Source organism: Elgaria multicarinata, chromosome 2 (assembly GCF_023053635.1).
Source record: "Elgaria multicarinata webbii isolate HBS135686 ecotype San Diego chromosome 2, rElgMul1.1.pri, whole genome shotgun sequence".
NCBI lineage: Eukaryota > Metazoa > Chordata > Lepidosauria > Squamata > Anguidae > Elgaria > Elgaria multicarinata.
Genome location: NC_086172.1, coordinates 156,427,977 through 156,451,228, shown reverse-complemented (window position 1 = coordinate 156,451,228; position 23,252 = coordinate 156,427,977). Strand labels below are relative to the sequence as shown.

The 23,252-nt window shown below is 45.9% G+C and overlaps 1 protein-coding gene across 1 annotated transcript; it reads right to left on the bottom strand.

Annotated features, from left to right (window-relative positions):
• Positions 1–3,824: 3,824 nt before the first annotated feature.
• CALM1 (calmodulin 1) lies at positions 3,825–22,971 on the bottom strand. The gene is made up of 6 exons (XM_063117958.1): positions 22,746–22,971; positions 17,936–17,966; positions 13,988–14,131; positions 9,157–9,263; positions 5,259–5,394; positions 3,825–5,080 (listed from the first exon to the last, which is right to left on the bottom strand). The coding sequence occupies exons 1-6, from the start codon at positions 22,746–22,748 to the stop codon at positions 5,052–5,054; spliced, it is 450 nt and encodes a 149-aa protein (XP_062974028.1). The 5' UTR covers positions 22,749–22,971; the 3' UTR covers positions 3,825–5,051.
• Positions 22,972–23,252: the final 281 nt, after the last annotated feature.

Sequence of the window (23,252 nt, the reverse complement as noted above, 5' to 3'; positions counted from 1 at the left end):
TGTATTGTCACTATCTCCCGTAACACCAATCTCGTTATTTTTCTCTTCCTACTGGAATGGAATGTTCTGAATGCTTTCATTGCCAAGTGTGTCTGGGTGAGGGAGAGATTTGCAATGTAATTCTCCCCACACCATTGGTAATGTGGAGAGAAACATCTCTTTGAAGAACAAAAGCAGACCGGACATACAGTACATCCATGCAGAAGCTAGGAACAGTGCATGTTGGAACCCATTGCTACCTCCCTGGGAATGTTGGCATTTAGTGTGACATAACAGTTATGTGCACGAGGATAAACTAGAGATAAACATCTGTAGCCAAGATGTTTATGGCCAATTGCCTTTAAAACATGTACATCTAATGCACTGTGGGAATGAGAGACACAGACCACACAGGTACACTTATCTGGGGTGACCATATGAAAAGGAGGACAGGGCTCCTGTATCTGGTCAAAAGGGCAGGGCTCCTGCAGCTTTAATTGTTGTGATAAAGAAGGAATTTCACCAGGTTCTGCATGCATACAAATGACACCTGCTGAAATTCCCTTTTCTATGCAACTGTTAAAGATACAGGAGCCCTGTCCTCCTTTTCATATGGTCACCCTAACTTATCTGAACTCCAATAATGGCTGCAGGTCCCTTCCATGCTATTGCAAAGCTGAGACAGACCTTGATCCTCAGTCCAAATCCTTGGCTAAGCTACTGTTCCTTGGGATAGCAGTACTGGCCCACTTAAGGATTGTTCCAAAATCCGTATCAATGAAATATCTTTATTAGGCCAACTTAAAGGTCACAAAAATGTGCAATTTTCTAAGCTCTCCAGATCTAATCAGGTAAAATGTTACAAAAAGCAGGTTGGGGTGAAATGAGAGTGGAAAAAAAGTCTGACTTTATGTCTGCCAGTAACTAAGGTAATCTGATGAGGCTGTCCTGGTGGCTTTGCATGGACCTGTGGTCCTTTTGGAATCCAATTGGAGTCAAGCTCTCAGTGTATTGGCTTCTCTGTGGAACTCACTACCTATTGATGCCAGGGGAGCACTGACAGATTTGTTTTTTTTATTTCAACAAACCTTCCCTGAAAAGCCAACCACGAATTTATTGGCCTAATTTGATTTTCAATATGTTAATTCTGTATTCTGACTCTTTTTTTTTCATTCTTGTTATTATTCATTTCATTAAAATGTTATAAGATATGGAGTGGAATATAAATATTGTTCATCAGTCACGGTCAGTCTTAAGATGAAATGGGGCAGAGAGTTTGCAAACATTCAAATTGGGCTCTGCTGGGTGGAGATTTCGGGCTTCACCTGGATCCGTCTCTGGGACCGCTGGGAAGAAGAAAGCAAACAATGGTTTATTCCCCAACCCACCCATTTTGTTGAAAATGTAAATACCAAAACAGTTTGATGCACTTTGCAAATATCCAATTTCAACACACTCATTCCTTTTGCTTAAATCTTCCTGTGTCTTTTAGGCCCGGGTCCTTGGATAGGAAGGTATTTAGGATTCCACATACGTAGCTGCAGGAGCCACAAACAACTGCATCACATAGCTCCCAATCGAAGATTTGCCAGTACAGTGTCTTTAGAAGCCTCAGACACAGAACTTCCTCCTACACAAAAGATTGGGGCTTCCAAGTCTTCAGGCTTTTTACTGACTCTGTTCCATTTATTCACCACCACACAGACTTTTAGGCAGGATCTACACTACTAGGGTGACCATATGAAAAGGAGGACAGGGCTCTTGTACCTTGAACAGTTGTATAGAAAAGGGAATTTCAACAGGTTTTGTTTGTATACATGCAGCACCTGGTGAAATTCCCTCTTCATCACAACAGTTAGAGCTGCAGCACCCCTGCCCTCTTGATCAGATACAAAAGAGGGCAGCACTCATGCAGCTTTAACTGTTACGATGAGGGAACTTCATCAAGTGCTGCATGCATACAAATAACACTTGCTGAAATTCCCTTTTCTGCTCAACTGTTAAAGATACAGGAGCCCTGTCCTCCTTTTCATATAGTCACCCTATACACTACTGCTTTATAACGATACTGAAGTACACTGACAACTGTTGGGGCCCATTGGCACATTCCAACCATTTTCAAACTGTTTTCAGTGTTATATCCTGCTTGGTGTAGATCTGGCTCTAGTAAGCCTCTTTTGTGGAAGTTTAGCTTGGGTAATTCATTGTGAGCTCAGCACAGGACTCTTAAACTATGCACATCGTGTGTAAACAAAGAAACCAAAAAGCACAGCATGTTCTTCTCATTTGAGCTTGCCTTGGTTTTAAGATCTTTGGGGGAAAGCCCTTCTTCCAGGACCGCCATCTTCAGAGGTGCATTTCGTGGCAAAGCGAGAGAGGGCCTTCTCGATGGCTGCTCCCAAGTTACGAGAACGTCTTGCCAAGGGAAGCTATGTTGGCTCCCTCTCAGCTGTTCTTCCGTTGGAAAGCAGAGACATTTCTGTTCAAGCAGTCCTTTGGCACAAAAGCTGGTGTGTTGGATTGCGTGCTGTTTTTATTCCATAATCTCTGTCTGCTTCATCTGTTTTTAATGTATTATTACTGTTTTTAACCAAGTTTGCATCTGTTTGTTTTAAGGTGCTATGACGGTTAGCCACTTGTTAGTGCCATTTTTGTGTGTGGAAAGGCGGGGTACAAATCAATCAACAACATCGTTGTATTGGGTAGTGGTATTACTTGAGCTTTCCCCATGTTTCAAATAAATGGGATATACAATGCTCAGGGTTTCAGTTCCCCACCTTTCATCTCCTTGCGTTTCCTCACAATCAGGAGCAGCAGAAAAATGAATATTCACATGGCCCACAGAAAAATCATGTTGGTTCATAAGAAAAATGCCAAAATCCCCAATAGGGCATTTATTAGGACCAACTAAAAATGTCAAAAAAGTAGTGAGCAAGCTTTTGAAATAAAGGTATTGTTCTTGCCCTACTGTGGATTTTAGAGTAAGCCAGAGTGTTCACATCCTTTTTGATCAAGCTACTTTGGTGCATAGCATGGATCTCTCTCTCTCTCTCTCTGGCTGTGTTTGGACAACATGATAGTCAACGGTGGGGTAATAATCAACTTGGCAGCAGTTTATCTATGGGGTACTCCCCTCACAACATAATCAACCATGGTGTGCATTAGGTTCAGCATTGAGTTGACTATTAGTCCACACTGAGTTGACTCACTCATACCCCACCCTCTCCAGTCCTCCTACTAGTATTCTATAAGCCATTGCTGCTGAAACTCTATCCTGCTGACTGGACTATTGGAGCCGCCGCCGCTTTGACTGCCCTTGCCTTGTAACTCTGTGGCTGATAAAATAACCAATGGTTGCTGAGGAAATAACTAACACTGCCCTCCACACAACACGATAACCAACGGTGGTTCAAAATGCCAACTCTGCATAGTGTTGGTTATTTCGGCCAAATAACCAATCGTTGCTCAAAAACTCCTGCCACACAACACAACCCACAGTGGGTTAAATAACTAACCGTCGACTATGTAAACTACCATTGGTTATCATGTTGTCTGAACCCAGTCTCTCTCTCTCTCTCTCTCTCTCTCTCTCTCTCTCTCTCCATGCATCTTCCTCCCCACAAGATAGTAACAGTTAGTACTATCTGTTAGTAACAGTGTTTATTTTTCTTTCAAAACAGAAACAAACAAAAACCCATCAAAGTGCCCCTTTTCATAAAATACCAATTCCAGCATTATAGCCAACACAGACAACCTGAGAGGCAATGGTGCAACTTTCCCATGGACTCCAGATGAGACATAATCAAGCCAGTTCATGAGCTACCGAATTAAGATTGTCATAAATATGAAAGGCAAGCACAAGTTCATTTATTTATAGCAAAGGTCTTGGGTTACAAGAGGTCAGTTCTTGCCATCTTGAAGAAACGTTAAACGGGTTAAGTTATTGCATACATGTGCATTATAATTTAGCAGCAAGTCATTTGACAGAACACGTTCCCCCTTTCTACCATCTTTAGTAAAAAAAATTGGTTTAGTCACCCAAATTCTAGATAGATAGGGTGGTTTTTTTTGGCTTTTACAAAGCATGTAACACCGCCTTTAAGTTAATGGTCTTTTATTGGAAAAAAAGACTAGCATTTACAACTTGGAATGGACATAACTGTAATATCTTGAACAGCGATGTTGATAGTTGTGCTGAAGTCCACAGGTTACTCCGCCAGCTCCAAGTCTCGGTACAGAAGGTTTTAAAAATGCGCGAGAGAGGTGGGGGGAGGAGGAGAGCCTGTCCAAAGGTGCTCTCACCCCTTGGTGAAGGTTTCTTTTTAAAAGTTTTGTGAACGGTAACAGCCCAACACCCGTCTCACAATAGTGCAATGCAGACAATATTAAAACCAATGTAACACAAACACGCCATCCGTGGCCTCCGTCATTTGGGGGGGAAGGGGACACTGCTAGTACATACAAGAGAACCTTCTCCACCTTTGGGGTTTCTTCCCCTCTCTAAACGTTTTGCATCCCTCAACCATTTTTGCTGCATACCATCCTGAGGTATAGACCAATTTGAAAGTAAACCAGCTGACAATTTAATAATTACAAATTGAGCCAGAATCCACTTTGGGACAAAAGAGTGGATTGTTCTTGGTTTTTGGTTTTTGTTGTTGTTATTCTTTAAGATTTTTTTTCTTTCACTTTTTTTAAAACTGTTTTAATACAAATGTCTGACTGTGCTCAATTGTCAAGCTGCATGCATGAAAAACTGGCCAGCCCAAACAGTGTAATAGTCATTAGCAAATGGAACTTTGTGGAGTTCACTAAGTGCTTTCTTTCTTTCTTTTTTAAAAGGTAGTACAATTATTTATATTTGGAAAAAGAAACTGATGTTTAACTTGATCTTTTGGGAACAGGACCACCAACCATGACATGCAGTTTGTGGACAGAAGGTATTTCGACATTCAGTTTTGCTATACAGAAACAGAATGAATAAATGAACATTATTATTATTTTTTTGCAAGAGGTAAGTAAAAGATTCAATTTGATTCTTCTAGAGGAAAAAAAGGTGAAAGGAGGTCTCTTCATTTCGCAGTCATCATCTGTACGAATTCTGAAAGAGACAAAGGAAGAAAAAACACCAAGTGATATAAACAGCTTGTGGTGCAGAAACCAAACAGAACTATTCTGGAACACGCAAGAAGAGCAAGCAAAGCATCACTTCTAGTACAGCACTTTCGGTTTCAATCCCTTCAAAATGCTATAAATTGGTCCAGGAAACCACACCGTACCTTCATAGTTGACTTGTCCATCCCCATCAATATCAGCTTCTCTGATCATTTCGTCTACTTCTTCATCTGTTAGCTTTTCTCCTAAGTTTGTCATAACATGACGTAGCTCTGCTGCACTGATGTAACCATTGCCATCCTGGGAAAACAGCAAGTGGCAGAGGATTGAGGTTACAGGGAACACTTTCAAAGTTCCAGCAGAAATTGTTAGAGCTGGAGGCTGGTTCAAATCAACACTGAAGTTCTCAATCCAACCCATTTTTTCTATAGAACATGGAGGGCAATTTGTGGCTCTCCAGATGTTTTGGCCCACAACTCCCATGAATCCTAGTCAGCACAGCCAAAGGTGAGGGGACATGGGAGTTGTAAGCCAAAACATCTGGAGGGCCCACACCTGCTACAGAGGAACCAAAACATATCAAGAGCATCCTAATAAGTAAGAGTAATTTGGTAGAAGAAGAAGCTGCAGAGACAATGGTCGATGCCTTCCTGTGAACTGCTGAGAGATGTTGCTATATTCAGCAGTATATGAGTGCCACAAATAAATTATCATGAATAGGTGACATTAAACCTCTACTAAAGATGCTTTAGACTTGGGGTGGGTCCATAGCTCAGTGGTCAAGCACATGCTTTGAATACAGAAGTTCCCAGGTTCAATCTCTAGTACCTCCTGCTAGGAGATCAGGTAGGAAGTGAGAACCATGTAGGAGCCTGAGACCCTAGACAGCTGTCAAAGTAGACAGTACTTGACTTGATGGGCATATGGTCTGAGCAGCCTTGGCATCAACGTAAAGCTGTGCCCCTGCCTATAGGTGTGTCTCCATTATGTAACCACTGACAACAGGGATGGGGATTTTTTCCCCTGATTTTAAGCCTACTTAGAAGTAAGCAGGATAAGCCTATGCAGAAGCTTGTGGGACTGAATTATTCAGCAGCACTTTCTAATAGTGTCCCAAGCTTCTTTCTGCATGCTTACTCAGAGGTAAGCATGTCTAGCCATAAGCATGTAGACATGTTATTTAGTAAAAATGCTTCTTAGAATGGAGGCTGAGGGAGCAAATACTTTGCTTTTTAATTTGGTGGGAAGCTTCTCCATGCCCCACCTCACCTACAAGTCAATCCAATGACTCTAGCAAACTGAAGTCGTCCAGAGAGCAGTGGGATATTTCCCCCCCCACTGGGAAAAAATACACGGAATAGGATCACAAAACAAAGGATTTAGGTCACCATCCTGAGAGCTATCAATCAGGTGTTCAATGAGGTTCAGCATGCCCACTGAGACCAACATTAACATCAGCCACAACCACATAGCATTACTAACTACTTCTGAAATCTCTCCCCACCACCACCACCACCCCAATGGAGTTCCAGAAAGGCTCCGGCATGCAAGATGGGAAGCTGCTATTTAAAACCAGTATCCAGAAGTCCTGCTGGGCATATGGGACTAATTATGCAGTGCTTTGGATTTTGCTCTCAGTATTTCGCAAGGAAGTTTAGTTAAGCTAGTACCATGTAACTGGTATTATATGGTACACCAATAGTGTCAGGGAAACCAAACATAAAGGCTTTTATTGAATACAGTGTTGAACAATCAGTGCAAAGCTGTACTGTTCAGTCATTGGCCTAGTTCAAACATCAGATCATGCTCTTAAATATCAAGGGTTTCCTGGTTAAGACTATTACAGGAAACCAGGAGAGCTTCACTCCAGCTGAATATATTTGGAAAGAGGAAGAGGCCACAGCTCAATGATAAGACATCTTTGCAGGAAAAAGTCCCAGGTTCAATCCCTGGTATCACCAGGTAGGGCTAGGAAAAACTCACACCTGCAATCATGGGAGAGCTGCTGCAGTGTAGACCAGAGGTAAAAAACTATGCCCCACAGGTGGCCCCCAAGAAGCCCTGTCTGGCAGCCTCCCAGAAAGGAAAGATGCTGTAGGAATGAGCTTTCTGCCATAGACATCCCCATTCCTAGAGCATCCTATGATGCTCTAGGAATGGGGCTTTTATGGCAGAAACCATAGAGACTGTTTCCAGAGGGTAAAGCACACACACAAAAACCAAAAACAGGAAGGGATAAGCAATAGGCAGCATCCAATGTTAGTCCTATGTAGAGTAGATGCCCTAAAATGAATGGGACCTAATTTAGTTGTGATGTTGCCCATTTTTGTTGAATTTCCTTCTTTGTTTTTCTGAAGAAGTTCCAGGTAACAGAGTGTATGATGTCAGGATGCTTCAGCAAAAGTCTGGATTGAGACAAGGGCTAGGAGTCAGGATTCTTCAATGGCTGGGTAGTTTGAGAACTGAAGTCTTGGATTTATCAGATGAACTAAGTGGGTGTCAGGGTTCTGAAACACCCTTGGGCGTGAGTTGGAGTTGAGTGACTGGTGTGTGTTAATGTACATACATGCATACTGAGAGCAAAATCCAAAGCACTGGATTTTAGTGCTATGTGTGCCCAGCAGGACTTCTGGATAATGAGGGCTGAAAAGCTTGTGCACCTCTGGAGTAGACAACACTGAGTCACATGGATCACTGATAGGATAATAAAGCACTTTGTTATGTTGCGAAACAAACTGGGTCTGGTTTATCTGAACTGAGATTCTGAAGTATGAGCCAGGCCAATGTATGGAGAAGCCACTCTCATGAGAAGTTACAATATAGATGTTACCAGGGCTGAAACAAAACACATTTCAGACTCCCTGTTACATAAGATCCTTTCATTTAGTGTGAAGGGACAGCATGGAAGTGTTTTTGACCCTTGTCATGAACAAGGAAAGAAGATTCCTGATCCAAACAGAGGCAGCTTAGAGAAATGCATCAACTCTAAGAGGGATGCTGTGTTAGATGTTCAGACTTGAATCAGGGGGATCCTGGGATAAGTTCTTTGCTCAGCCACAGGGTGTTGATGGGGAGGTTACTATCTCTCAATCTAACCTCACGCACAACTGGATACTTACCAACACATCAGGCTTTGCTATACTCTTGCTAAGTTCTGCCTAAATCAGAGGCATTTCAATCACACTATGACTCGTTTCGCACATCATGGTGGAACTCCTGGGTTGTTTAACCCAGGAATTGGAGGGATGAATGGAGCATATAAGCTAAGGAGTCATTGCTTCAATTTTTAATCAACCACCCAGAAGTACCCTATTCTTGGGTTGCTTCATGACATCCAAACTCAGAAACACTTGAGTTATGGGTTAAACAACCCAGAGTTAACCCAATAATTGCCCATGGATGATTGTTGGATTAACTCTGGGTTGTTTAACCCTAAACAACTCAGAACTCCCAAGTTTGCACGTCACAAAACAACCCAAGAACAGGGAGTTTCTGGATTGTTAATTAAAAGCAGAAATGATGAGTGTGTGGCTTGCACACACCATTAGTCCATGCAATTCCTGGGTTAAACCACCCAGGAATTGCTGCTGTGATGTGTGAACTGGCTCAATGGAAAGCAACAAGCCAGAGAGTTTGCCACAAAGCACATACTCCAGGAACCTCAGGCAATCCTGGCTCTCCAGGAACCTCAGGCAATCCAGATGACAAGGACATCTGGATAATATACTTGTTTTTCAATTGTCACATTATATTTTAGATGTGCATCTAATGAACAGTAGTCTGTAAAGCGGTCCTCCTACAAACTCTCCAGGTTGCTTTTGTTAATAGTTTCTGTAGTGCTTTACCAACAACCTCATTAAGTAGATTAGGTGAAGAGAGCAATCAGGAAAAGTTTTGATTATGACCTTCAGCATTCAGTGCCAATGAGCCACATTGAACCTTACTAGGGCTGATGTTTTGGTTTCAGCAATGAAGAGAATTCTGTATCTCTGCCTTTGTAGCAATAACCAAATCAACAGCATGGGGCAGTTTAAATGCCCACTTAATGTGTCCAAATAATACCTTGTCAAAGACTCTGAATGCCTCACGAATTTCTTCCTCGCTGTCTGTGTCCTTCATTTTTCTGGCCATCATGGTCAAGAATTCTGGGAAGTCAATTGTGCCATTGCCTTTTTTTTAAAAAAAAGAAGAAGGGAGAAGAAATTATATCCAAACTCTTATTAAAAACAAAAACAACAACATTCCCCATTCCTTTTATGAAAGAGCTTGATGTCACAACTAACATATCTCATCTATGGATCAAGTATTCCCAAGCTCTGTGATTTTGTTCTTCAAGGTTAGTTTTTGTTTTAAATTTAATATGATACATGAATGAGACCAGTCTAACTTTAAAATTTTAAGATCATTTGCAGGTAGTTCAACATTCAACAGGATTCTTACTGATACTGTCACATATCCTACTAATACAGTGCAGCAGTCCATGCTCTGATAACCTCCTGACTGGATTACTGCAATGTTCTCTGCATGGGACTTCCCTTGAAGATAGTCTGGAAGCTGTAGCTGGCACAGAATGGTGTTACTTCAATGTTAGCAGGGACAGCAAGATGTGAGCATATTGCACTAGTTTCGATATCTCTGTACTGGCTGCCAGTGAGCTGTCAGGCCCAGTTCAAGTGTTAGTACTAGTGTACTAAGCCCTAAATGGCTCACGACCCAGATACCTGAAGGACCACCTTTTCCAGAACTGACCAACCTGGGATTTAAGATTGGCTGGGGAGGCTCTGCTTGTGGTATCCTTGAGCAATGTGGCCTCTGGAGCTACCACATGTAAAAGAGCCTTCGTGATGGTGGCACTCTGACTACAAAACTCCTTTCCAGTAGAGATTCAGCTGTCCTCAACATTGCTGTCATTTGGGCACCAAGATTAGTTTATTTGTACAAGTTTTGGGGTATAGGAAAGTGTTTTATCTGTTTTCAAGATGATTTTATTGTATTTTATGTATTTCTAATTGTAGACGTAGGATTTTAATGGTGTTTTTAATGCTGTACTGTTTTATATGGGTAGCGAGATCTAAATTAATTAAATAAATAAATAAATAACAAAATGTATTTTACTCTAAATCACTGCTACAAGAAAAAGTAGCAGCACAAGAGGTAACATTGCTATAAGTTTTTTTGTTTTGCTTTTAAGCACAGGCTTCAATCCAGAACCGAGTGCCGTTTTCTTGCTAGAAAGGCAGGGTACAAATCAAATCAAATCAATTAATAAATAAGAATTACTGTGAAGGCTAAGGCTTAAAACTTACTTAGCCCCAATAAATACATCTGCAGGTCCCTCTTCCCCACTAGGGGCAGTCCTGCACCTTCATCGGTTTCAACAGCTTTTAGATTCTGAACGTACAGCTTCCCAGTCAAAGACGTACTTGTCCAAAACCTTTCCTATCAGGCTATTAAAAGAGAAGGCAGTCTTTCCCAACCTGGTGTTTTCCAGTTGTTTCGGATATGAATGCTTGAATGGGGCTTTTGTGTCCTGCTTAAGCTAGCAGCCATTTCTGTGATATTCTTCTAGGCACCAGGCCACTTTTCAATGGAACCCTTGGCAGGCCACACTTCTATTGCTGAACTTCCAGAAATAGTAAGTAGATCTTGCCGTGAATGCCTAGAGGCTTAAAGGCAAGTGTGTAAAAAGGGTCAACCCTCCGACATTTAGCTTAACAAATGACCCAACCTGTTCTTTGGTTTCAACTCCGTGCTAGCATCGCAGTCTGAGGAACAGACTGATAAATTCCCGAAAGTTTGATTCCTTTTATTTATTATTTATTTATTATTGCATTTATATCCTGCCTTTTTTCCTCCAAGGAACCCAACGCGGCGTACATAATCCTCCTCCTCCTCCTCTCCATTTTATCCTCACAGCAACAACCCTGTGAGGTGGGTTGGGCTTAGAGTCTGTGACTGGCCTGAAGTCACCCAGTGAGCTTCCATGGCTGAGTGGGGACTAGGACCCAGATTCCTTTAGCATTAGCACCAGCAGAGCACTTTCTTAAACACTTCTGGATTTAAAAAATAAGTCACATTGTTAACCAAGTGTTAGCAACTTACCTGTTGATACCAGCCATGGATTCAATACAGATCCATGGCTGGTATCAATGTAAAATATACAATAGCATGATCCAGTACAAAATATACGACAGCAGATAGCACAACAGTGTTGGCTATTATACCAGAGGTCATTATCGTTGACAAAATAATCTGTAGTAGCCCTAAGAGTGAGTCAGCAAATCCTTACAGGGCAGACACCTCTTTCATGCATCACCTCTAGTACATCCGTTACTGTTTGGGGCCCTGTTTCTAAGTTCTTGTGCAGTGTTCATTTGTTTCAAAACACAGGCCTAAGCAAGAGAATTTCCCACCTGCTTGCAACTACTTTTTGATTTCCTCATCACAAGTGCTGCTTTTTAGAAGGCTCAAGGCTGAACTACCTGTTAGCTGCGTAGTCTCCTCCCACCCTTCACATACACACAACTGTCAGCCTGTATGGCCCCATATAGTATGCCTCTGTATACCAGTTGCTGAGGAACATGAGTGGGAGGGTGTTACTGCACTAGTGTTCTACTTGTGGACTTCCCACAGGCAACTGGGGCCCACTGTGGGAAACATGATCCCAGAACAGATAGGCCTTTTTTTTCTAATACAGTATAGCCTTTCTTATGTCACTGTGGGGGGCCCTCCCATGAGGGTGGGAGGCCTCATGCTTCAGTCTTGATCAAGATCGGGGTTATGACCTATAAAGCCCTATACGGCTTGGGAGCAGGCTACCTAAAAGACTGCCATCTCCCATTTGAGCTTGTGTGGATTTTAAAATCTTCAGGAAAGGCCCTTCTCTCAGTACCGCCACCAACAGAAGCGTGTTTGACAGGAATGCAAGAGAGGGTCTTCTCAGTGGCCTCTCCCAGGCTTTGGAACTCCCTGCTGAGGGACGCTAGGTTGGCTCCTTCTCTGCTGTCCTCCCACAAGCAGGCAAAAGTGTTCCTGTTCAAACAGGCCTTTGGCTTGTAAGCTGGTATGTTGGGTTGGATGCTTTTTTATTTTTACTACTGTTGTTGTTTTAATTGTTTACTGTGTTTTATTATTGCTTTAATTAAGCACGTATTTCAAATTTAGGTTTTTAATTATTGCTAGCTGCCTTGAGTGCCATTTCCTTGTTGGAAAGGCAGGGTATAAACCAAATCAAAACTAATTTATTTATTTATGTATTACTGCGTTTATATCCCACTCTTTTTTCCTCCAAGGAACCCAAAACGGCATACATAATCCTCCTCCTCTACAATTTATCCTCACAGCAACAACCCTGTGAGGTGGGTTGGGCTGAGAGTCTGTGACTGGCCCAAAGTCACCCGATGGATTTCCATGGCTGAGTGGGGACTAGAATTCGGATCTCCCGACACTTTAGCCACTAGTCCCGCCCCAGTTGAAGTAAAAAACATCTGGAGTGGAAAGGCTGGTCTAGAAGATGATAGGGCAGGCGTCAGAATGCTGCTTGGCACTGCAAACCTGTTAAGTGACAGTTTCAGTAGATATAGCCCATCTTCATGCAATGGTTTTACTTAAATCGCCTCCTTGATGATTAGGCCATGACTGCTTTTGTTAAGATCTTAAAGCACTGCTAGACTAAATAGCAAGTTCATGTATGATATGATAGGATTTCTGTGACCAGAAAAGCAATTCTATGGCTCCTGGAGACTTTCCCAGGGGCCATAAAATTTGTTGGAGTCCCCCCTCTGAGGGCATAGGCATTGCTATTAGGGATGTGCTCCGCTTCTAATCGGACTGGCGAATTAGAAGCGGAGCGGGGGGCTTCGCTTGCCCTTAAGGCGGAGGCAAAGAGGATTGGGGGGCCGGCGGAGCTTGGCGAAGAGGATCGAGGTGAAGGCGGATCCTTCACCTCGATCCGGAGCTCCACCGGAAAGGTAAGTGGGGTTTACCGGGCCCTGCCGCTGTCGCTGTCGCCCATGCGGCGACAGTGGCAGGGCCCGGTAACCCTCCCCCCCCGCCCTCCTCTCCCTTACCTGCCTCTGTCCGCGGTCTGTCAGCGTCTTCAATTGAGCCCGCAGTTCAACCAGGAAGTCTGCGGCCCAGACTTCCTGGTTGAACCGCGGGCTCAATTGAAGACGCCGACGGACCGCGGACGGAGGCAGGTAAGGCCCCCCCTCCCCCTTGGTCCCTTACCGGGCTCTGCCGCCGTCGCCGCACGGGCGGCGATGGCGGCAGGGCCCGGTAAACCTCCCGCCCTCCTCTCCCGGCCTTACCTGGCGCCACTCCCCTCCGCTGCGGAGCTCCGATTCGGAGCCGGAGCTCCGCGGCGAAGAGGAGCGGAGTATGGGCGGATCGGCCCACAGGGCGGAGCGGGGGGTCCGTGCACACCCATAATTGCTATGACCTCTGAAGGGGAATCTAAAATCTGATCCCTCCCCCCTCCCCTCGTAGCTGGGGCGGAAAGTACGGTCACAAAACCGTACGGATGACTTCTGAAAGGGGGCTTTGCAGTGAGTGGGAAGGTGAGAAGAGGGAAGAGGCCACATTATGAAGAATCTTATGGTCTCTCCAGCCCCTGCCAATGCTAACTCTGCTAGACTGGCTCATAGACTCATCTAGAATAAAAAGAGGAGAATGACAGGAGGATGGAGAGATGAAAATTCACTCTGTCATTTTTCTATCCGGATGGCAGTGGCCCGGTAGGACACTGGATATGTGGAAGCCTCCGAGATCAGAGGCTTCCATCCAAGAAGAACACAACACACAGGATTGTGGCATTAGGCATTCACTACATTTGATTTCAACGATGTTATGTCCACACAAGAAAGGCAGATTGTTCAGCAGTTCAAATGCTTACCATCAGCGTCTACCTCATTGATCATGTCTTGTAGCTCTGCTTCTGTTGGGTTTTGACCCAGCGACCTCATGACAGTCCCAAGTTCTTTTGTCGTGATGGTGCCATCACCGTCTTTGTCAAATAGAGAGAAGGCTTCCTTGAACTCTGAGGAAAAGGGGGGGAAGAGAAAGACGTATCATCATTTAGCCCCATGACTGATATCAAGCGTAGTATTAAATGAGAACCATTTAGTCCAACTGATGTTCCCACAATAGACAAATTAAGACCATGGTCTACCTTTTTAATAGTTTACACATGCCAATGAGAAGCAAACCTGATTGGGAATACACAGATCTACATTGTACACCGAGGCTGTATAAAACTGTGTTTTAATTTTAATACCTTGCTCATCAGTATCAATTCACTTGTCCTATGGATGCCATTTAGGGTTGGGGAAGATGATCCAAGATGAGATCCAACGTGTAGTGGATACAGTGTTGGACATGGACCACAGAGACTAGGGTGCAATCCCTCACTCAGCCATGAAGCTTACTTGGGCCAGTCTCCCTCTCTCAGCCTGACCTACATCACAGGGGTGCTGGGAAGGTAACCCCATGTCCTCAGCAACTTGGAGAAGGGTAGGAATGGGATACAAGTGAGAAAAACAGATGGTTAGACAGAAGATTAAGTTTCCATTGCAAGTCTAAACCCTTTTCATTAATTTAATGAGCAACCCCTATTCAGGTCTCTCAAGTTAAAATATCTCTTCTCCCCTCACTCACGTGTGTTGTTCAAATAACTTACAGTGGTCAGAAATTGTCTCCCATTAAACCTCCACCTATTTCTCTCGTCAGTCAGTAGCATCTTCCATCATATACAACAGTACAGGACAGTGTGCATTACGTTTAATTTTACAACAACTCCCACACCCCAAAGTGTGTTTGGTTGAGAAGCGGTGGCCCAGAATTCAGCAAGCTTCATGGTCGAGTGGAAATTTGAGCCTCCAAAAGTATCTCCCACATTCAAAACCATTCACTGTGGTTAAAAAAATGCTCAGGTTGATCAAGTACAGTAGTGAAATGTTATTAATAAAGAGTTATCTTCACGGAAGAGCCTCGTGTGGCGCAGAGTGGTAAAGCAGCAGTTTCTGCAGCTGAAACTCTCCCCACGGCCTGAGTTCGATCCCAGCGGAAGCTGGTTTCAGGCAGCCAGCTCGGGTCGACTCAGCCTTCCATCCTCCTGAGGTCGGTAAAATGAGTACCCAGTTAGCTGGGGAAAAGGTAATAACGGCCGGGGAAGGCAACGGCAAACCACCCCGCTATAAGGCCTGCCAAGAAAACGTCAGCGAAAGCTGGCGTCCCTCCAAGAGTCAGTAATGACTCAGTGCTTGCACAAGAGGTTCCTTTCCTTTCCCTTACCTTCACGGAGGCCTGAATTAGCTTGTCAATAGGCAATTGTCTTTGAATAAAGACAGGGTGGATTTGATTTAAATCAACACAGAAAGACTCGATTTAATCATGTGACTTCCCTCCCGCAAAAAAAGTGCACTCTTCCTTGCTATATTTTACACAACTCAGTTACCAAAGACTCATTCTTGCTGGTATAATCTTAATATTTACAACCAGATGAAGGTTTCATTTTTAGAATAGCAACTTTTCAATCCTTATAACAACCTTGCAAAGTAGGTCACTATTCTCCCTATACTGCCAGCAAAAGGGAGAGGGGAGAGTCAGAGAGTGCCTTACCCAAGGCCACCTAGTGAACTTGCACCACAACTGGAGGCTTCTGGATTCACAACTTAGCCATTTGTGAGACATCAATTACATACAGCTAACCTTAACAAGTCAGAGGGACTCTTAATTCCATTTTAATAAGCACCTCTGTCTGCAGGACTGCAATAAACAAGCCAAATCAGCAATGCTTGGGTTCTGCCTGCCTGCCTGAGCTGCAATGCTCCAGGATCCAGTGGTGAGTGAAGGTAAAAGGGTTTCTGCTGGTGGACCACCAACCCAGTTTCCCCTACACAGAAAAAGTTACAATGATTGAAGCAGTTTCATTTAGAAAACAGGCAGGAGACCTGATAGAGGTATTATCAAATTAGGCATGGTGTGGAGAAAGTGGATAGGGAGACATTTTGATTCCCTTAATACTAGAATCCAGAGTCATCCCATGAAGCTGATGGGTGGGAGTTTCCGGACAGTCAAAAGGGAGCACTTCTTGGCACAGTAGATACTTAAAACTATGGAATTTACTTCCACAATATGTGGTGATGGCCACCAATTTGGATAGCTTTAACAGGGGATTAGACAAATTCATAGAGAATAAGGCTATCAACGGCTACTTGTCACAATGGCTATATGCTACCTCCAAGATCAAAGGCAGCACGCCTCTGGAAACATCAACCACAGAAGAGGGCTAGTTCCCTCATATTCTATGGGCTTCTCAGATGCATCTGGTCAACCACTCTTAGAAACAGGATGCTGCATTAGAGAGGCCTTTAGTCCGACCAGCAGGGTTCTTATGGTCTGCTGCTGGGTGCTGTGATTCTTGAAAAGGATTCTGGACTAGGTGAACTTTGACTTGATCCAGCAAAATGTTCACATTTTTAGGTAGGACTATTTACTCACTGCCTCTTAGCACCAAGTGCTTATTTGATCTGTGTTAAGTGATCCTAAATATACACTCAAGCAGTAGACCAGACTTCCTAGAGGGCACCAACATGGGAAAGGCTGCCTAACTTTACAGTGCTACTTCTTAACATCTGTGAAGCACTCTCTAGACTTCACATGCATTATCTAACAACCTTCAAAGATGAGTCAGTAATATTATGCCCCTTAGTGGGGATGGGGGCTTGCCTAAAGCGACTTATGGAGTTCATGGCAGAAGTGACATTCAAACCAGAAATGTCCCAATTTGTAGCTCAGTCTCTTAACCGCTATGCTATATCAGCTCTGCAGGTGGCTGTGAAGATGAAACGCATATGGAGGGAACCACATATGTAGCCCTGAACTCCTTGGAAAATGGGCTGGATAAAATTGGAACAGATTGTTGGGGGTGGCGAGGAGAGAAGTGGAAGAGACAACTCCTCAGACCACTTTTGCTCTAGCAGACACAAATGCCTGATAGTCTGTAATGCTGTGCACTAGCCTTCCACTCGAATATATCCAGCCCAAGTCCAGCACAGAGCAGAAACCTCAGTTGATTAAGCCAGAAAGTAATTAAGCCATACATTTCAGGGGAGGGAGCATTTAAGCACCACACTTGTTGATGGTTCTTCAATCCATGCTCTCAGGAGGATTGTCTGAATGCAACTAATGTCATGGGTTGTATTTGTTATTGGGGGTTTTCTCAGGTGCTGGCAAATCATTACAGGCACTAAGATCTGGGAAGTCCTTGCACTTCTCCAAAGTGCACCAAATGATCCTTGCCCACTTGAGCAATTTTGTGCTTGTCTTTTATATCTTCTAGCTATCTAAACTCTCAAATATGTTATGTTCTAAAAGTAGTAATATTCATGGTTATCGGTCAATACACAGACACTTTCCATCTCAGGGAGAAACAGTGTACTGACCAATAACTGACAACCCTTCCTTCTAGAAAGTTTTGGGCATTTAAGCTTCAAGTCAGTGATCTTGCTTGGTGTCCTTGCAAGTGTACTGAGAGAGCCAAACAAATCCATTCAGGCCACAGTTGCCTTTTGTCTTGATGCAGATATAATTGTAGGGTGCATGACCAATACGTTTCAATTCCTCAGTTAACCTATTATCCATATATATACACACACACATTCAGGAAATACGTGAATTACAAAATGGGAAGCAATTTAAAACCATTCTACTCCTATAGGAATGCAAAGCCATGAGAAACAGCCAAAGGATAGCAGCTACCAAGAATGTTCTGCAATATTTTTGTATTCAGAATAGGTTGCTACGCCAACAGAAACCATCTCCCTCCAATTAGGATACTTACCAGCAATCTGTTCTTCGGTCAGCTGATCAGCCTATGTAAAGAACAGAAAAGTATTTCAGAACACTGTTTACTGTAGCCATGTCCAACCACAAGATGCAACTCATAGGCAAGATGACATAATATGATGTTAATGTTTGGCACCTCCAGAAGCAATTGGCAACAAATCATTGTTCTATTTGCTAAAGTAGGGTTGGGGAACTCCAACTCCCATGAGCCCCAGCCAATGATCTGGTATGCTGGGAGTTGTAGTCTGGCAACATCCGGAGGAACACATGTTCCCAACCCATATGCTAAAGGAGAAACAAAATAGCATTGAGGTGCCCAGTATGGAGGAGAACACAAGTGCTAGCCAAAACGCTGGCTTGCCAGGACAGGCAAGCAGGACTCACTACACGAATGTTCAAGTGATAGAATCCCCCTTTCAGATTCATTTTGTTATCATGGTTTCGTTAAAGCCCAGAGGCTGCTGGCCCTAACACTGTACAATGATTGTCACAAGAAGAAGTAAAGACGTGGGCCACCTAGCAATACTGAATCATTAAGGGATTCCCCCAAACTGTCCAAAACACAAGGGTAGGCCCTATTCAGTATCACATTTACCATTTAAAAACTTGTGTTCCACTTCCTGGTAAAATCTAATATTATGGCAGGTGAGGCCACACTGGAACTTGCCAATCTATGGAGTGCCTTTTCATGAATACACTGTTTCCAAGGCTTAGTCACCATCCTACTCAACAATCCCACTATCTAAGCCAAAATAGCAAGGGCAACTGCACTACTGCTCATCATCATCATCATCATCATCATCATCATCATCACAAACTGCCAAAGCCAAGGACATGACCTTAAATGTGTCCCATTGGTTTAAATGGGAGAAAAGCAAGTATGCACTTAAGTCTGCCAGTGAAACCAGTGCAATTTTGTACATGCTGAACATTGGAATGCTGCACTCATATATCTAGGAACGCAAAGGCTGGGTTCACATGCAGCACTAAGCCATGGTGGGCTGCTAACCACTATGCATTGTAGATTATGCAAACAGTCCACTATGCCCATTCTGCAGAATGTGGGTTCTCAGAGTGAGGTGTTTGGGCAGATAAAGCCATTGTGGGTGCTGGAAACATCCCACGACATACAAACCCATCATGGGTTCCACCAGAAAACAAACCATTATGGCTTAGTGTTACATGTGAACCCAGCCACTATGTTCTCCTGCAGTTGCAGCATGTTTCCTCCATCCGACATAAGTTGCTGAAAGAGCAAGGAAAGCGCAACTATTGCCGCCTTCCCTAAACTGATGCCCTTCGTATGTTTTGGACTACAATTCCCAGAATCCCTGACCATTGGCCATGCTGGCAGGGACTGATGGGAGGTGAAGTCCAAAACATCTGGAGGGTGTCAGGTTGGGGAAGGCTGCACTACTGACTTACCTCGAAATGTGCTTTCCGCATGAGCGCAGCATGGCTCAGACAGACGCAGCTGAAAGGCTGCCGTGGGCTTTGAAGACCAAATGCAGCAAAAGCCCAGCTGCTGTTTGAAAGCCTCAGTTGGCCACCATTGATTTGCCAATGCAGTGACTTGTCCCAGGATTCAGGGCATCTCAAAGCAGGCATTTAATTATTCTTCTTATTTCAAAGCCACAGCATTTATTGCTGGCTCCTAATGCGAAACCCTGTGCTGTGCCCTCCCAGAACCCAGCTGCTGGATTTTCCTTCAGTGAGGCAAGTTGACATAGTGATTTACATAACATATCAGAGCAATGCAGAACAGGAAACCGGGCCACACCTCAGGAGAAAGAAGAATGCAAATCGACAGAAACCGAGTGTAGGAAGCACTCTACATGAGAACTGATGGAGATGAGTCCAGGTTTTGTCCCTGTAAGTTGTCACCTTGTGCAGGATCCAGTTTGCCCCTGGATGCATTCTGGCTGCCAGGTGAAGGTGGCCAATAGCATCCCGAATCAGCCACCCCACCCTTGCCAAGCATTAAGAAAGAGTGTGTGTGTGTGTGTGTGTTGGGGGGCGGCGGGAGTCAGATCGGATGATGTCACCCTTCTCAACAGGATGAAGGGGAAACTGGACATCCACCCTGCATGGCTCATAATCATATTTGGCCATCTGCAGCCGGAGCCTTATCCTCTCCGCTGTGGGAAATGCAAGCTGAGATTTCCTCTCCCTTTCCCTCCTGAGGCTTTATGATTTCACTGTATTGCAGCAAATCCCCGGTGTCTAACTAGGGGTGGGGGGTGGGGAAGGAGTATTGAATGAAGGCACACACATAAAAGATCACTGCCTAATCCTAATAAATACTTTTGGAGGGCGGGGTGCGTGTGGAAATCAGCAGTCAGCACCGGATGACCAAGGTTAAACGGAGCTGCATAAAAAAAGCAAAATGAAATGGAAGTGGCCCATTTTTGCAGCATGCGGGTAGAAAGGCTTCCCTGAACCAGGCTGCTGGTGCTGCCCAACCAGTCACCTTGTCTTTTGACATGAGCAGCAGCCCAGGAGTGGCCCCTTCGTCCTGGAGACCCCTGAGATCAGCACGCCGAGCCACGCTTCTATCCCATCATAAGCCACCTCCCCCTGCCCCACACCCACCAAAACCATCTCGGGAGTGACGTTTTAACTTTTAAAGGCGTATCTTGCTGGAGGCTTCCATGAAACGGAGCTCCGGTCCCTATTAGAAACAACACCGTAGGTTTTCATCCTCTCCCCTCACTGTCCCTTGGGGTTAGTAGGGTGGAGGCCCGGGAGGAAGAGGAGGGGATATGATGTCATGCAGCCATCGAAGGCTGCGCTGCGTTTGAGGGGCTCTGGCGGCGGGGGGGGGGCGGGGAGGAGGAAAGCAGCGCAACAGCCGCAGAGGTTCCCCCTCCCCCCCACTTACCCTGCGCAGTGCAGCTGGTGTAAGAACTGGGATGGTTTCCATCATCCTTTTCACGCCCCCTCCCCCAGCCCTGAACCGCCCCCTCCTCCCCACCAGCCTGGCATTCTTGTCTTCCTCAACACAAACATCGTCGAGCGGCGGGGAGGGGGGGAGGAAGGAGACAGGAGCTGTAAACTCAAAACGTGGGATTTTACTGAAGAGAGATCCCCCCCATCTGCAGACACAGTTATGCTACCATCCCTAGCTGGGGATGATGGACCCTATCTAGAAGCGTCCACCCTATCTAGAAGCGTCCAGTTTGGGGAAGGTTGCTGGTCGATCCCAAACCCATCCCCTCCCGATTCTATAATCCGGGAGAAAATCCACCTTTCACTCCTCAGCATACAAGGAGAGGCAGAAAGGAAGGAAGGAAGGAAGGAAGGAAGGAAGGAAGGAAGGAAGCACACCCTTTTTAAAAAACCATGGTGACAACAAAATGATTAAAAAGAGGACGTGTTCTGGGGGTCTTTAATCTACCCTGGAGTTAAGTGGTGCTCTGTCCCTACAAGGTGAGAGCGCGACAGAATCTGTACCTCTTCCTCCCACCCCCCGTTTAGATTTTCCAACATGGGGAACAGCAGGGCTCCAGAGGAACATTAAACCCCCTTCTGCCTTGAAAGTGTCCAATCCCTCCCCACCCTCCATATCCAGTTGCACGATCTATCCCCAACCAAGAAGTAGGAGCCCTGTGTTTAACTCTCCAGGAAACCATCCAACTACAAGCAAACCAAAAACACCCCCTTTTTTTCCTAGGGGGTGGGTGGCGGGGGGAAGAGGAAAGGATCGCTCCGCAACCAAGGCGCAGATACCCGCCTCCAACCTCCGGAGAGGCGCCGGCAGCACCGCTGCGAGAACGCTCTATCCACCGGGAAGGCGCGCTCACGCAAACGCTACCTCGCTTCTCGGCAGGGGAAGAATGGGCGCGCCTCCCTCGCATGCCACCCCCTTTCTCTGCCCCGGAACCCTTGCAAAAAAAGAAAGAAAGGGGGAGGCAGGATCTTCACGGGGGCCACGCGAAGAGCGCCCCGTTCTCCAAGCACTATCGCATCCCCGCCCAGCCGCGGCGCTGGCCAAGAGGCATGGCGAACCGGCTTGCATGGCAGCATGCATGCATGCGTGCGTGTCAGCAAGAGCGCCGGGAAGCGGACCAGTTCCGGGCTCCTCCGAAACACAGGAACCGGCCGCAACCCCTTTGCTGCGGGGAGGAGACAGCGCCAGGAACCCCTGATCGGGGAGAGGGCGCGCCGGGGTGGGGAGCCAGTTTTAGGGTCCAGCAGCCGCATCGTTTGGGGGCAGCGTCGGGGGAAGTCAAGAGACCCCCATACCAGGCAGCCGCGGCTTCCGCACGCCGGGCAAGGCGGTCCAGAAACCTGCCCGTGGCTGGCCTCTGAGCCGTGGGCGAAAGGAAGGCTTGCGGGAGGAACGCCAGGCGTTTCTACGAGGAAACCGATAGCAGCTAGCCCAGCCCCAGAGAGCCGCCGATCCAGCCGCCACATCGCCCCCCAAACGCGAAGATCAAATATACACATGCAAACTCTCCAGCCGACCACAAGGATCCGGGCCCGATCGAGTCCCCGTTGCTGCAGCCCAGCCACCAAGCTGAAGGCAGCGAAGCTAGCCATGCAATCGAGAAGCCGGGCTCCGGCGAGGTTCCCCTCATGAAAACGGCAAGAAGATCCAGCAGCAGCAGCAGCAGCAGCAGCAGCTCGGCGAAAAAGAGCGCGCAAACAGCAAATCCAGATGCTACTCGTCCATGTTTTGCAACGAAACGCAAAAACTACCCCCCACCCTCCCAAAAAAGCCTGTGCTCAAGGCCAGCTCCGAAGCAAGCAAACCAAACTATGAGATCAGCTCTGTTCGCTGTAGATAGATCCAAGCTACCTACCATTGTGCCTGGTGGTGGTGGTGGTGGTGTCGGTGGGGACGGCGGCGGCGGCGGCGTGAGCACTGGCAAAGCGGCAGAAGGCGGGCGGCTGGGATCAGCTCTCGCTTCTTCTGCGTTTGGCCAAAAATGCTGTAGGTGTGAGGCTGCGCGGCGCCGTTTTTATGTGGCGCGTTGTATCCCTCCGCCGGAGCAGCGCCTTTCTCTCACTCACTCTCCTCCCAGGACTGTGGCATGTGGCAGCGGCAGAGGAGTGACTGCAGCAGGCAGCCCTGCCCCCTCCCCCGGCCTCCCCCCTCCCCCGCTCACTCCCCTCTGCCAGCCCAGCTGGCAGGCGGCAAGGAGAGGGGCTCGCTGGCGGGCGGGCTGGCGGGCTCTCCATCTCCCTCAGACAAAACAGCGGACGGGCAGCGGGGCACGAACAGCGGCGCATTAAGAAGGCCTGCCAGGGGTGGTTGCTGCTGCTGCTATTGCAGCAGCAACAGATGCTTCTGTCGGGGCTTAGACCGC

Bases quoted from the DNA above. Each gene is read 5' to 3' on its own strand.
- CALM1 (XM_063117958.1), bottom strand. The intron at 14,132-17,935 runs GTAAGTATCCTA...CCTTTTCCTCAG, and splicing joins GACCGAAGAACAGATTGCTG to AGTTCAAGGAAGCCTTCTCT. The intron at 9,264-13,987 runs GTAAGCATTTGA...TTTAAAAAAAAG, and splicing joins CAATGAGGTAGACGCTGATG to GCAATGGCACAATTGACTTC.